General features: G+C 49.2%; 1 protein-coding gene across 2 annotated transcripts in view; it reads left to right on the forward strand.

Moving 5' to 3' along the window:
• Positions 1-3183, forward strand: part of LOC104038998 (gamma-aminobutyric acid receptor subunit alpha-3-like) — a 72000-nt gene extending 68817 nt beyond the window's left edge. For both annotated transcript variants that reach the window (XM_075720348.1, XM_075720347.1), the window contains one exon: positions 2854-3183. In XM_075720348.1, the coding sequence (XP_075576463.1) occupies positions 2854-3183 (330 nt within the window). The remainder of the gene's footprint in view (positions 1-2853) is intronic.
• The last annotated feature ends 11763 nt before the right edge of the window (positions 3184-14946 follow it).

Consider the following 14946-nt stretch of genomic DNA (forward strand, 5'->3'; position numbering starts at 1 on the left):
TTGCCTGAAACACTTATTTATAAAGCACAGCCTGGTAAACTTCAGGCTGAACCATTTTTCTGACATCTCAGGAGCAGAGCACATACAGAGCACACACATGTGCCTCGGTGTAGGCAGTGTGTGCTCTGGATGCTTCCCAAAGGCTACCCAGGGTCCCAGCTCTGACCAGGGCAGAAGAGTCCATAGGCAACTGGAAAAAGACCCTGGCTGTAGGCTCCCAAGCGTCTGCACTACCTGAACAGCCTGATCTGAGGTCCCGAGAAGCCCAGGTTGATGCCTGGGGGCTCTGGATAACACTAATAGGAGCAGTAGCTTGCTATCACCACCCACAGCCTTCATATTTGCCTGATTATCCTTGGTTTCAGCCTGCTGTTTTCACATGCCTTCGGCCAGGCAAGATGGATCCACTTTCCAAGTTCTGGGGCAGAAAAGCTAGCCAGGTTGAAAGTGTCATGTCACTTGTAGTCATCTTATTTCTGTAACAAATAACATGGCTGATTAATACTAAAATAATCACAGTGCACTTCAAATTACATTCTGCAAACAACAATCTGTTTTTCATTCATTACTGATTATTAGTTATTTTATTACCTCCTGTAGCTGTGCTAATAAGTAATCATACTTAAGCATATTTAAATGTTTTAGAAGGTGAAACATCTTTAGTCCTTTATTTGCTTCTTGTCAGCTCTTTAGCAGGAAAGGTTCACCTCCTATGCAGGGGGTACAAGTTAACATGGCTCTAATGATTGCAGAAATCAGTCGCTCAGTTAATCATTAAAGATCATAACAGTCTCTCCCATAAAAGTCTATGAATATGGTCTGATCAGTGGTTTAGTCTGATCTGGAGTCTGAAGACATTTAGACCTCCTTCTAACAGCAAGTTAATTTCTGTAATTGCTGGCATTATTACAAGGCTGCAGGCCTGGCTGTGATGTTATTGGAGAGGGGTTTAAAGATTGCATAGAAGCCTGCTTTTAGTGTCCCTCTGAAAATCACTGTGGAAAATTCATTTCCTAAGGTAACCAGAAATATCCATGGTGATTGTGGACACATTTAAAATGGAAGTACAGCATGAAAGCTAAAGCCCTTGGAGTATCTCTGCAGAGCAGAGTGGGCGAATCTGGCCTTTTCCAGTTCCCAGTGCTACCCAGCAATGCTGCCTGCTACCAGTTTCCAGGGTAGGGTGGGGAGATGAACAGGTCCTGCTGGCTGCACACTCTCCCCTTCTCCTGATGGTCACTTTGTACGTGGTTCCTTCGCATGTACATGCAAGACCATGCCAAGCACCCCTGGAAAATGCCTGGATGAGCCTTACCTTGTGTTTTAGTAGCTTTTGAAGAGAAAATGAGATCCAAAGTCACACCTTGTTCTGAGTTTAGATATTAGTTTCCCACCATGAGTCATTGCTGTGTCTAATGCTGGCTCTTGGTGTAATTACAGTGGACATTGCGTGAAGTACGAGTGCTAGGATGTGTAGGGTGCCTGATGTCTGCATATGAATAGATTTCATTCAGTGGGTTTCTCCTGGTAGACCTGGATTGCTTTATACAATATGGTCTACGGTGCAGCTGGTGTCAGGCCCCTGACAGCAACAGGAAGAACCCCAGAGTGGGGGCAACACCTATCATGACTTCCTAGCTCCATCTTCCTGCCCACTCATCTTCATTAATATCTGAACTGTCTGTCTTCAGCATCTTCTATCATCCTTCAGTACATCATGTCTGACACATAAGTGCCTCTTCTTCCATTTGCTATGTAAGCTCCTCCCTTCAGCCTGGACAGCAAGGCTGTCCTTTGAGTCTTGGGGGGGGGGAGGGTGCACTTATCTCCCTTGATTTGCAGCAACACATAGCTACGAAGGCAAGATGAAAGGCTTCCCTCTGCCCTATAGTGCCATGCTGAGCAATCCTGAAATTCAGGGCTAGTGCAAATGCCTTCCATCTGTTCTGTATCTTGCCTAGGTAGGTCATGAGGTGCTCTAAAGGATCCCAGAGGCATTTTGGACATCATGATTGTGAGGTATTCCTGTGAGGTATTCGGGGAACTGAAGCAGTGTATGATCTGGCCTTGTAATATGGTGGAAAAATATTGTGATGCTGTCACCCACATTCTTAAAGTCACTGGCTTTCTGCTACAAAAAAAAAAAAAAATAGAACTATAACTGTCTGTGATGTCTTCTTGTCTCACCTGACCCAGGAAGCAGGCCAGCAAAGCAGAAAATCAAGTTCTTCTCCCAGGATGACCACACAAGGTGTCATTCTTTTCTAAAGACAACATTTCTGCATCATGCCTCCACGGCTGAACCTTACATGCAACAGATAACACTGCCCAGTTGAGAGAGAAAACAAGGAGTCTATATAGTTTGAGCCTGCATTCACTTATACTGGCCTGGCAATACACAACATAGACCTGGCTGCACTGGACCAATCAAGGAGTCATCCATCTGGGGCAGCTACTGAGTGAGTGCAGCTGCACACACCTTTTTATACCACACATTTGATCTAAGGGGCTGCAAGGAGGCTAGAAACCCAGCTATGTGGCTTCAGTTTGACTTGCAGCAGAACCTAGGTGCCAGGCCAGGACCTCTTTGTTCTACATGCTGCATACCAGGCTTACATGAAGTGGCTGATCCACCCTAGTCCAGCCCTCAAGTGGCAGATGTCGTGGGTTCTGGCCATCTTCTCAACACATCTTCCTTCCCTTCCACAATGCCGCCTTCTTGGTCTCTTGTTCTTCACACCCTTTTCCATCTTCTCATCCAGGCAAGCAGGTAAACTCAGAGGACAAAATGTTCTCCATGCAATTCTACAGTCACTTCATCTCTATTATGTTTTTTTCTTCCACCTTCCCTAGAAAAAAGAGCCAGTGGCACTAGCGAAGAAAACCAACAACACCTACAACATTGTTGGCACCACATATGCCCTCAACATTGCCAAGGACCCCGGCCTGCCCACCATCTCCAAGAGTGCTGCTGCCACTGCTACTGCCACGAACGTACCCCCCAAGATGCCCCGTATAGAGGAGAAGCTCCCAGAGAGTAAGAAGACATACAACAGCGTCAGCAAGGTAGACAAGATGTCCCGCATCGTCTTTCCAGTCCTCTTTGCCATTTTCAACTTAGTCTACTGGGCTACATACGTAAACCGGGAGTCAGCTATCAAGGGAATGATCCCCAAACAATAAAACCGGTCACACAAACCTTCCATCAGTGAGCACCATCCAGGCAGGAATTCTCCAGGGCTTTCTTCTTTCCTGTTTTGTTTAATTATTATTGTTCATTTGATATTATTATTATTATTATTATTATTATTATTATTACTACTACTACTATTAGATCATTCTTTTATAATGTAAACAAAACTGTGGTTTTAATTTAATTCCGTATACTTTAGTTTTGTTTTACTTTGTCTCTGATGAAAGGAAAAAAAAGGATCATAACAAGTTGTGCCTCTAACATCGTGAGTCTGATATCCCCCATCTGTGCAAGTCACCCTGTGCTTCCATCTCTACTCCTCCGTCTCCTGCTGTTCCCATGGTCTGCATGCGACTGCCATTCCACGCTCCGCTCTGCTGAGGTCTGCTGCTGCAGTCCATCCCCCTTCCCCTCTTCTGCGATGGACTGCCCTAGCATGGTGGATGCTGCTGGTGGCCTGGACTCAAGGATGTGGAGGCCTCCACAGTCAGTCACTCAGCCAGGCTGCTCTTCAGTGCCTGGCACTTTGTGCTAGGTGGTACTCCCCACGCTGTGGATGGAAATGAGCTGGTCAGTGGAGAGAGCAGTGTGTCATGGGCCAGCTTGTAGCCCAATGCCTGCTGGGGGCAAACCCACCACTGCTGTGGTCAGTGGAGCCATTCCAGGAGTGGAACAGGGTGGCAGCCCCTTGTAGGTATCTACAGGGCTTCTTCCTCTCTGTCTTCCCCAAACCCAGCTGCTGGTTTCCTCCATGTCTCTCCCCAGACAAGAACAGATGAGAAAGGTCTTGTCTGTCTGCCATCTTGCGCTCTTGGGGCAATTCATGTTAGAGGGTGGGGTGGTTCCTACCAGAGAAATAATTTTTCTCAGGGTCAGTCAGGAAGTCAAGACAGGAGTTTTATAATGCCTTGGAGGAGATAGTAGCTGTGAGGCCACATGCATTCAGGATCAGGACTGGAAGCCATAGAATTTGTGTTCAGATGGATGGTTTATCACTTTCTCTTGGCTGCATCCACTTATCCTTCTTGGCATCTCCTCTCTGTCCCAGTCCCTTCTTCTTCCAGCTTCCCATTCATCTTCCTTTGGCTACTCAGCAGCCCTCAGTAGTATCTCACTGCTCGTGGGTGGATTTAGGCAGAGAAGTCCCTACCTCTCAGGTAAGCCACACTGACAGGGAAGAGCACAGCCCAGGGAAGTCCAGCTTATGGCACATCCCTGCTCCAGTGCACCAGAGCAGCAGCGATGTTGGTTCAGGCCAGCTCAGGTACAAGGTGTTTCCTATGGGACACACCGGGAGCTACTCTGCCACCTGTGGGGGTGAGTCAGGGGACAGTTGGTCCCCAAGTACCTCCCTGCCCCTGGTGAACAGATGCAACTGAGCATCCTCAGCACCACAGAGGAACAGCAGAAGGGGCTCTTTGAAACAGCAGGGTGATACTGCGGTCCCAGAAAGCCATGTGAGCCAGATGCCATCCCACAAAGCCATTGAGATAAGACCCAGCTCTAACACACTCTTCCAAGGAAAGCCCTCCAGTGCCTTGGAGAGAGGCTTTTTCTCCCTTCCTGGCCACCACAGTCAAAGACACAAACCAACGGTTGTCTTCCTCTGAGCAGCAGCACAAGATGGTGGCATCCAAGCCATCTGTCCCACCTCGCTGGTACCCAGATCCATGGACACACCGTCCTGTTACAAGGAAGGACATTCTGTGCCTGGTGAGTTCTCGTCCCCAGCCCATGGGCGGCACTGATCCTGCCAGCAGCCCTGCTCCTTGGGTGGGATGCACCCCCTCTTTTCTGGGTCTCCCTCTGACCCTCCAGCTGTTTCGCCTGAGCTGCCCCCAGCATGTTTCAGCTGCATGCAGCCAGGCCAAGGCCCCAGCATCCCCAAGGTGGTATCTTCAGCATTGCTTTGAGCTGCTGTGCCAAGCTCAGTTTCCCCCCTGCCCACACAGGAGTGGGGCTGAGCACAAGGCACAGGATTTGCCCCACCTGGAATATCCATGGGGACGGCAGGACAGAGCAGGGAGGGCCACGGCACTTTGTCCTGCCGCGTGGTGGCATTGGTGCATGTCCTGCCTGTCCATCACCAATCTTGCTGGCTCAGCAGCAGTGCAGTCGCTCGCCATGCCTACAGCTGTGGTGAGGAGAGAAGCTCGGAGGCATTTAGCTTTGCCCCCAGTGCATTCAGTCCATGAGTGCATCCACACCAGCAGGCAGCATCGGGCAAGAGGTGGCAACCCCCCCCACCCAAGCCGATGCTAAGGAAACCAGCTCTCTCCCCATCCTCTCCCCCAGCATCCATACCCAAACCGCCCATGACATTTCCACGGTGTCTTTCATCACTGAGGGCTCCCCGCTGGGTGGTGAGGAGGGGAAAGCCCAGGAGCTGTCCCCCTTTGCACCCACCAGCCCGGCCACCCCAGTGCTGCCGCCCTGTACCCCTCACCACCAAGACCCCCTGTTCTCCTTCCACGCCAGCACCATCCCCTCCAGCAGTGAGTGCCATTGCTGCTGGCCTTCTGCTCCCCAGGCTTTTGAGCAGGAAGTGCTATGCTAACCAGCCATGAGGCTGTTTGTTTTGGAAACTACTTGGATGTCATTTTCTTAAATAAGCTAGATGAAGTGTATCTCATAAAACATTCATGTCACTGTAATACTCAGGCCTAAGTGAATGGAATAGAAACCCTATAAAAAGCAAAACAAACACAATAAAATGGTAACAAAGTATATTGTGTTTACTAACAGAATTACATCAAAGGCAAGTTTAAATATGGGATCCAGTGACTTAGCTGACTTGAGTTGGCCCTGGCACAGAGGTGGTCTCCTCTGCTAGCCTGGGCATTCCCCAAAATCCCCTCTACCCTGAGGGCCACGTCCTACTGTGCATCACCTCACTGCATGTTCCTGTGTCTGTTGGTGCCCGCTTCGTATAGCTCTCCGTAAACTGTCAGGTCTTACTGTCAGCTTCTCAGCAGCCCGAGCACCCACAGGCACTGCCTTTGCTGCCCACCTGGGGCCACACAAGCTCAGTGCAGCAGGGTGATGCTCAAGGTGCCGGGGCTGGACCTCTCTGCAGTGCCAGGCACAGCACTGGGGCAGCATCTGAGCCTTCTCCCTTCGTGCGGGTTATCTGATCTGTCTCGGCAAACTGTTGGGGTGAATCTCCTGCCTGTCTCTTCCCTCAGTCCTTCCCTCCCTGCAATGCCAAGACTCTTGTCCCTCCCCAGGACACAGCCCACTGATCTGGCTTGCCAGTGACACCCGTCTGCTGGCTCATCTTTGCTCTTCCTTACTCCAAAAACTTTGTTCTCTGCCTTATAAAAGGCTGCCTTCCTGGATCTGCGTTAGCATGCCTTGAAAGCCAAGTCTATTCCCACCAAAGCCTGGCACTGGCTCCGAGTCTTTTTGCCAGCTGGAAGCAGAAATACCGGCATCCTTTGGTTAAAGAAAACAAACCAAACAGGATTTGCAGTTTGGCTTCCAAGCAGGGAAGCATTTTGGGAAGATAGTTATAAATAAGTGGTTTAACATCTCCTGCCAGCAGACATCACAGAGAAGATAATGTTCTTTTTTTTTTTTAATCTGTCAGCAGCTCAAATTGGGACGTTTCCTTCCCAGCTAACACAAGGGGGCTGATGGGGGCTTCTTCTGAGCCCCCATCTGGGGGCACACTGGGCCAGAGCTAGCCTAGCATCAGTTACTGGGGTTTACTGCTTGCCGTGATAGTATCTAAGGGGTCCATTTTTATAATTGGTCTTGTATAGGAATAGATCTGTATATGGCCATTGATAGTCTAATCCACAGTTGTGCACAGAGTGGGCACTTCAATAAGCTGTAAACCTCAATACTCCAATATTTCTTTTCTTCTGGCAAGGCCCAAAGCCTCCCTGACTTGATGAGAGTCTCCCAGGCAGGAATTAGAAGTCTTTGAGGGTGATAAAAATGATCTGTTCAGTCTGCGCTCCTGTTTTGTAGCTTGCACCACCTGGGACACACACAGAGCAGTCCAAGCCTGCAGTCCGAGCATTCCTCCTGAAAATGTCAGAGGGATATTTAGGCACTGGCAGCTTGCCTCTTCTCTCCTCTGAGACTGCACGTGGGCAAAAGCAGTGCGGCTTTTGGGAGCTCCACACCCCGGGGAGGTGGGGTACAGTTTGGCTGAGGTCCTCCAAGCAGGCAGGGGAGGCAGTGCGTGGTGGCTGCAAGCACTGTGTTAGTGCTGTGACATTTCTGCGGGTTGACATGAGAGGGATGGGGGAGAAGTGGTCCCTTAGTGCCACCCGTTCTTCTAAAGGGCTGATGGAATTACCCCCATACAACACCTCGAAAGCTTCTTCAACATCACCAAGCAGGACTGTGACACCCGAGACAGAGCTTCCCAGTTCTCCGTGCACCGAGCTCAACACAAGCAAAGCTGGCTTTGCGACTCCCTAGGTTTTACAGACAAGTGCTGCAGCCAACACAGCTCACACCCATCCTGATGCCCACCAGCCTGATGGCACTGGCAGGGTCCTAGTTTGTTTGCTGTAGGACATCCCCTGTGCAAGCAGACCCCATGCATGTTGTTCCCAGACACGAGCCATGCATGCAAACAAGGTCACAACCAGACTGTTTCTGCAAGCCTATCCTATGGACACAAGGTGCATTCATTTCTCATCTGCGGCTTTGATTTCTTCTCTCCATATCTTGAATTCCTTTCAGCCATCCCTTGGGGAGGATTATAGGGCTGCATCACATACCAGGAAGGGGCTTGTCTTGCTCTAGATCACCTCACATGGGAAGACCCTCTGTTCTGCTAAGAAACTCTCTAAGACCTTCAGAAACCTGGAGCTGTTGCCTCTCCTGGAGGGTGCTGTAGAAATGGCCTCTTTGCAGTGCCCTTTGCAGTGCTCTTTGCAGCTGCTGGAGGAACAGAGCAGATGAATACACACTGCTATTAAAGGAGGGATCACAGTCAAAGGCAAGTGGCTATTGAGGACAGGTACTGCGCTCTCCCAGCTTGCCAGGGCATGCCATGAGCAGGAGAGGACCAGGCAGCTCCCAATGGGCTCACTTGGGGAATGGTTTGGCAGGGATGTGCTAGTGCCCCCCTTCCATGTGCTTGGTCCTGGGGGTGGTGGAGAGCCGGTGTGGGGCTGTGGGACTGAACTGTTGCAGCACGCAGCCCTTGGCTCCAGGCCCTCTTCCCCAAATTTTATGCCTCTCTGGGGCCATATTTTAACCCACCTGGTCAAATATCTGTGGATTTTGCAGACTGGAGAGAAACATTCCCCTGCCTTCTTCATGGCTCTTGGGAGTGAGGAGGGCTTAGCCAGGACAAGGAGCACATTCACGAAAACATAAATGCTCTATTAATGTCAAAGTAGGGAGAAGAAAAAACAAACAATTCACCAGTCCTCTCTCCATGTCAAGCTAAACTACTCCTGAAGGCATTTTTGGCAAGAGGCCACAGCACAGATGAGATTGATGTCTTCCAGGTATAAATATTTACTGTTTGACCTTGTTATTATTCAGTCAGCCAAAGGTTTTTACACATATATATATATGCGTGTGTGCGTGTGTATATTTATGCTCACAAACTCTTTATATCTAAAAGTCAAACCTCTTTCTCTTCAAAAGAGAAAATGGCCACTTTCAATTATTTTACTTCCTTCTCATTCTGTTTGCTAAGTCTTCTGGAAGGAGATGCATCCCTCTCCGTTGGTCCTCAGATGGCTTTGGGAGGCACAGGGAACAAAGGGAGCAAGGGAGAAGAGCCTCTCTCCATGCTGGGGTCTTGGTGCAGGCTTGCTGTCCAGACCAAGGTCACTGCTGGCAGCTCTGCCCAGCACCTTTCAGGAAAACTTAGTCCCGGATGTCACAACTTCTCCAACACAGCCCTTGTCCTACCCCAGACTCTAGGATGTTCCCAAGAAGGCAGCATGGCTTTTCAACAGCTGAATGCCATAAGCAATTAATCCTCACCCCATAGCACAACCAGGGAATGTGTAGCTGAGCATTGCAAAGGGGTGTGAGGTGTCCATCCTGAGCCTGCTTCAGGAGGGAGCACGAAGCCTGGTGGGATCCATTCCACCTGTCCCTGGCCAGAGGAACACCGCAGGTAGGGGCTGCGCTTCAGCTTGGACTCTTCTGCAAAGCAAAGGGAAGTGCTGGCACTTGGCCACTGCTTGCTGCTCATCCAGGTGGGACTTGCTGATGCATGACTATGTGCTAATTGTGGGAAGGGTCAGCAAAAGCTTAGGCCTTTGCTGCTGCTATGTCCTGGACCCGCACCTGATCTCACCTCAGCACAAGCAGGACCAAAGACAAATGCTGGGCAGCCCGTGAGCGGTGGGGCCGCAGTGAGTGAGTGGTGTGCAGCCCCTAGCAATGGTACCCCGTGTCAGCTCCCTTAATGTCACCCCTTTGTCTCCTCCTGTCTTAGGAGAAATGTTTAGGCAGTGATCCTGCAGCTGCACTTGTAGCTCCTATATTCCCTTCTCTGCTGCTGGAGAAAGGCTCTCGTGGTCAGCGGCAATCGCCGCATGTGCCTTGTGGTGTCCCAGCCATGAGAATGAAAGATGTCACCACCCATAAGCAAACAAAGCCGGTTCTCTTTCTGGGTCTATTCCTGCCTCCCACCACAGGAATATGTGCTGTTTTAAATAGCAGAGAGCCTTAGGCTTGGATTAGTCCTAACATTTGACCTGTCATCCTTCACCACAAGTGTTAACACCACAACCATAACAAGGGTTATGCCGGTTTTTGCTCATGAAGCTCTAGGACAAAATACGATGTTCTAGCTACTCTTTCCTATTCCCCACTGTCCCAGTCCTCACCAGTGCAGATCTCTTCTGTACACAGCTTTAATGATCCCATCTGCCTAGAGAGAAAGCCTGGTCCCAGCCTGGTCCCTATGTGAGCCAGGATGCTCCCACAGTCTTCAAAGGCTCTTTGCTCTTCACTGTTGCTTGAAGGTTCTGTCAACTTGACAAGTCCATGGGCTCATGTTGCACTGCTAGCAGCACTGATTCCCCTGAAAAGTCTGACAATTTCTCCTGTGTTTTTGCAGGGCACACAGCAAACTTAACGGCAATCATACATTGAACAATTGGATTTTTGCAACCACAAAAAAGTAGGGGCAGAGTTGGGAAACCTGAGTCATAACCACATTGCCTTTGCCAGGCTGTATTTAGAGTTGAAGGGTCCTCTCGATTGTCACAAGGGAGTTTCTCAGCCCACCAAATCTAGTCAGGTGGCCACAAGTATTCTTTCATCAACTAGATTTTCACTGTCGACTGACTTGGGGATAACCACAAGCAAGTGTCCTATCTGAAGGTGAGGGCACCTGCTACTTCTTTAGCTGCAGCCCTGGTGCCCAGGGTAGGCAAAGTTGCATCACGCTAGGGCAGCCCATCATGGGAAAGAGCACACTACAACAAATTGCCAGAGAATATGCTCATTTTCACTGCCTCAGGTTCAATCTGTGCCCCAGTATGTCTTCTGCTTTGTTTTCCATCTTGTGAGACTCTCTTTACTCCACTATGAGAAAGAATCTAGCTGGCAGCAGTTTAACGCATGACAATCCTGTTATTACAGCTGTAAATAATTAACAACTAGAAAAAATGCATTTTTAAAAGTTTTTGTTGACTTTATTTTCTCTGTTGACTAGCTGGTAGCCACTTTCTTAAGGGATTTCTCATGGAAACTGTGACCTTTCTTCTCTCTATTTCTCTCTCTCTGAGATTTGTGTTTCAAATGCTTTTGGTGCAATGTTCAATGCCTGTTTGTATTTTTGAATCGTATTTTTCAACCTTTGCCGGGGAAAAAAAAAAAGCCCATTCTAATTGGCAGGATTTTGAGTCCTGCAATTTTTTTCAGCTTTTAGCTTTTTCAGTATGTTAAAGCAACAGAAAAATGTCTCAAAAATTACAGTGAAGTTCTGAAGAGAGAATAGAAAACATCCAAAACAAGAACTACACAAATAAGATCAGCAAGCTGAGTGGAGAGGAGGACTCTTCTGACCATGTACTAACCTCCTGATCTAACACACAAGGTGGGACTAGACCTCTTCACTGAATTAAATCACTCTGCTTTTCCACTCTACCCACTCTCTCGAACTCCGATCAAAACAAATAAAAACTCATGTTTTAAAAAATCTGTGTCATTCTTTTTTTCCATGGTCTGTTTCTCAAAGCCAGATGATGTTGACATACAAAGGGATGGGGATCCCAGGCAGCCAGTCCTCTGGGCTTCAGGCTACCTGCACATCTGGCGAGTTTGCCCCAGTAACAAGCAGACAAGCTACCCATGAAAAAATAAATATACTGGAGGAAAATAATAGAGCTTGAAAATATTCCATGCGTCCCATCTTGTCATGTTTAAAATACTTTCCATTCCAATGGCAGGGGAATGGAGGGCACAAGATATGTTCAAGACAGATTGGCTGGGGAGTTTGGGAACCAACTCAAAGACTGGATGGTGGTGGTGTGATGAGTGGGCAAGAAAGAGACCTTGAGGTGTGCTCTTTCCCCACAGTGTGTGGCCCATGGTTAGACTTTGCTTTTCCAGTAGAGGTCTTTGGCATTTCTCTATGTACAACATGAATCAAGCTTTCTGCTGCTCTAGGGGCAACCAGAAGAGGCCTTGGCCAAGATGCTGGTTTATCCAACCCACCACATACACTTCTCCAGCTGAATCATACCTTAAAGAGACCCTGTTGGGGAGAAGGACATGGAGGCCCTTAGTCAAAATGTCTTTGGCCGTGTGGTAAATCGAATGTGTGCCAAAGAAATGTGGGCAGTTCAACCCATCCTGCTGTGCTGTTCAGCTGTTACAATGACCTCCACTGTCACTTTGGTCCACCCAAACAGCTTCCAGGCATGACCTGGGATTTGCCATGGTCCAGAGACCTTTGCTGCAGGGAGTTTTGATTGTGGCTGCCCTGTTTTTGGAGATTTAATAGCACATAGCTGGCCATGCCATGTCACTTGGGCAGTGTGACGTGTCCTGGTGACCATGTGCTCTGCTGGCAAGGAAGTTCAAGGTGTAGGGGCTTCATTTGGACACTTCATTGCATCTCCATGGATGCACAAGAAGTTATATTTAGCAACTAATAGAAAGAAGGATTTTTCTCACTGGGTAGGAATATCTGAAATGAAGCAAATCTCTTCAAATGCAAAAGCAGAAGAAAAATCAGCTGCAAGAAATGCTGAAGTTCTTCCTATTGCACTAAGTTTGAAACATCCTATGTTCCCCTGTGATTTTTTTCTGCATTTTTGGCTACTTTTTACCTAAAAATATTGAAGATTTACCTAAATCCCACATATTCAATGAGGACTTTTTTCCCCCCTCAATTACCACTGGGAAATAACAGGAGAAGCAAATAACTCCAGTGACATCATCAGTTGTTTTCCATGCCTGAAGAAGGAACGAAACACCCTCCCCGCTTCCCCGGATTCCCTGAGCACCATCTGGATGCTGCACCAGGGACTTGCTTGCGGGACAATATCTCCAAACATATTGCAACCTTGAACAAAAAAGTTACGCATTTGAATTTGCTGCATTCAGCTGAATCCTCCGTCTTGCTCAGAGATTCGGATGACAGAAGAGGCACGCCGGGGCTCGCAGCTGCTGTGGCAGATGGATAGTTACCATGGGTGTTAGCAGTACAGACTGCATACTTATGTCTTCCCAAGGAAGGAGCATAGCTTGTGACCTCGGCAAGAGCAGGCAAGGAAGGAGCCCACCACTGTTTTAAACCATAAAAGCTGGCACCTAAAGTTTTCACCCCTTTCCCTGCCACCCCCCTGCCTGAGTCCTTCCTCAGTCAGAACCGCACAGGGTTGATCCCAGCCTGAAAAGATCTTCCTGACTCAGAAGACAAAAATAAACAGTGATGTGAAAAGCTTCCCTTCACTTCTCTGTTTGAACCTGGAACAAGGGCCCTGAAGAGGAACAGGGTGTAATTGCAGTGTCCACAGAAAAGAGATGAAAACAGGCAGAGCCAGGAGAACTGGTTGAGAAGAGGCATAGCTGAGCAAGTATTTATTACCCTGGCACCTAGTGCTCAGGCTGACAGATGTCTTAGGAACACAATAACTGGGTTTTATTATTAGATGCTTGTACTACAGCAGTGCTTGAGGCGGGGGACACCATTAATGTGTGGGTCCTGAGGTGCTAGATGTTGGGGAGCAGATAAATGTGTCTCTGGTGGCTGTAACGTGGCCAGCAGGGATGGCTCAGCCCCACAGCCCCATGAAGGAAGGAGTCCCCTGGGGCGCAGTGGTCATCTTCTGCCTTTGAAGGGTGGCTGTTCCAGAAACGTCTTCTGTGAACCACCTCCTCATGAGGTGGGATGAGTGCCCCAAAGCCAGCCCTAAACTAGCCTTCATGCATTTGGGTGGTATGATCAGAAACCCCAGCATCCAAGTAGGGTTCCCTCTGCAGAAGAAACTCTCTTCTCTGGTTCCTTCACCCTGTAAGACAAGTAGGTCCAACGCTGTACGACTCCCATTTACAGGGCTCTTCCCAGGACCATCACCGTGCTGGCTGCCTTGTAAGCAAACAGTGCTTTCTTCTGCAAAGTGTGATTCCTCCTGACTGAACTCATCCATCAGCAGCTTGTCAGCAGGGACATAGTTTGAGACTTTGCAGTCACTCCACTCCACAGAGAACACCCTCGTTTGGCAGATTTGTGGCTTGCTGGGATTCATTCTCCCTTACACTTTCATGCGTTGGCAGGCTGCGGGCTGCAGGGGTCTGGTGGGGGATCCCAGGCTTCGCCACCACAAGCACGTGCTCACTGCGATCAGAGGTGGGAAAAAGTGGCTGTGCGTTTCGTCCTGCCCCCAAAACCTTCCCTTTTCACACTTGGCGGATGGGTGATGTTAACAGCAGCCAGAGCAGCAAGGGGGGCTGTTTCCCAGCACATATGCACTCAGCTCCTTTTGTGGATCCTCAGTGTCCTTCATGGGGATGAAGATGTCCTCTTCTCCTCCACCCCTAAGCAGGCAGCAAGCAATGAGCTGTAGAGGGGACCGGGCAATGTGCCTGGAGCGGTGGGTGTGGGTGTCAACCACAGCAAAGTTCCTTTACCCCACAGCAGCAGGGAATGCCTCCCTGAGTCTCCCGGTCAGGGGAAGCAGGAGAAGGAGCCTGCTCCAGCCCTGCTCTGACCCCAGGGCAGGGGATACATCTCTGGTGTGGGAACTGCAGGGCTCCTTGGGTCTCATTTTTGGACAACCCTGCAGCATTACCAACAAAGCAGGTGTCTACCCTGTGTACTGCCATGGTCCCTGCTCCAGGGGAGGAGTACCACAGGTGGGATTCAGGTCTCCCCCTACACCCCACCCCATGGCTACGATGGGTATTTTGCAGTGGGGTGTGTGTGTAAGACACAGCTGTAGGGCACTCAGGTGGGACAGGGGAGTCAGCCAGCCTGGGGACAGCAGGGACCCTGGGCTGAACAGGGCTGTGCCACCCCCATCCCCACAGCCAACCTTTTGGCTAGCAGAGACAAAATGTCTCTGAAAAACAGCACCTGGTGATTTTCTTCAGAAGGGGAGAGGTGTAGGAGCTAGCTGAGCATTAGGCATTTTATAAAAGCACTTTGGGATCCCTGATAAATAGCAATCGAGGAACTGACAGCAGTGGTTTCAGCAGAGGTAGTATTGCAGCTGTGATAGTCTAAGCACATAAGCGAGGCAAGGCTGGTAGGAAAAAGCAGTACTTTTTTATTACACAAATAGCACAGCTGGGGAAAAGAAGCCAAG

This window comes from Pelecanus crispus, chromosome 13 (assembly GCF_030463565.1).
Source record: "Pelecanus crispus isolate bPelCri1 chromosome 13, bPelCri1.pri, whole genome shotgun sequence".
Taxonomy (NCBI): domain Eukaryota; kingdom Metazoa; phylum Chordata; class Aves; order Pelecaniformes; family Pelecanidae; genus Pelecanus; species Pelecanus crispus.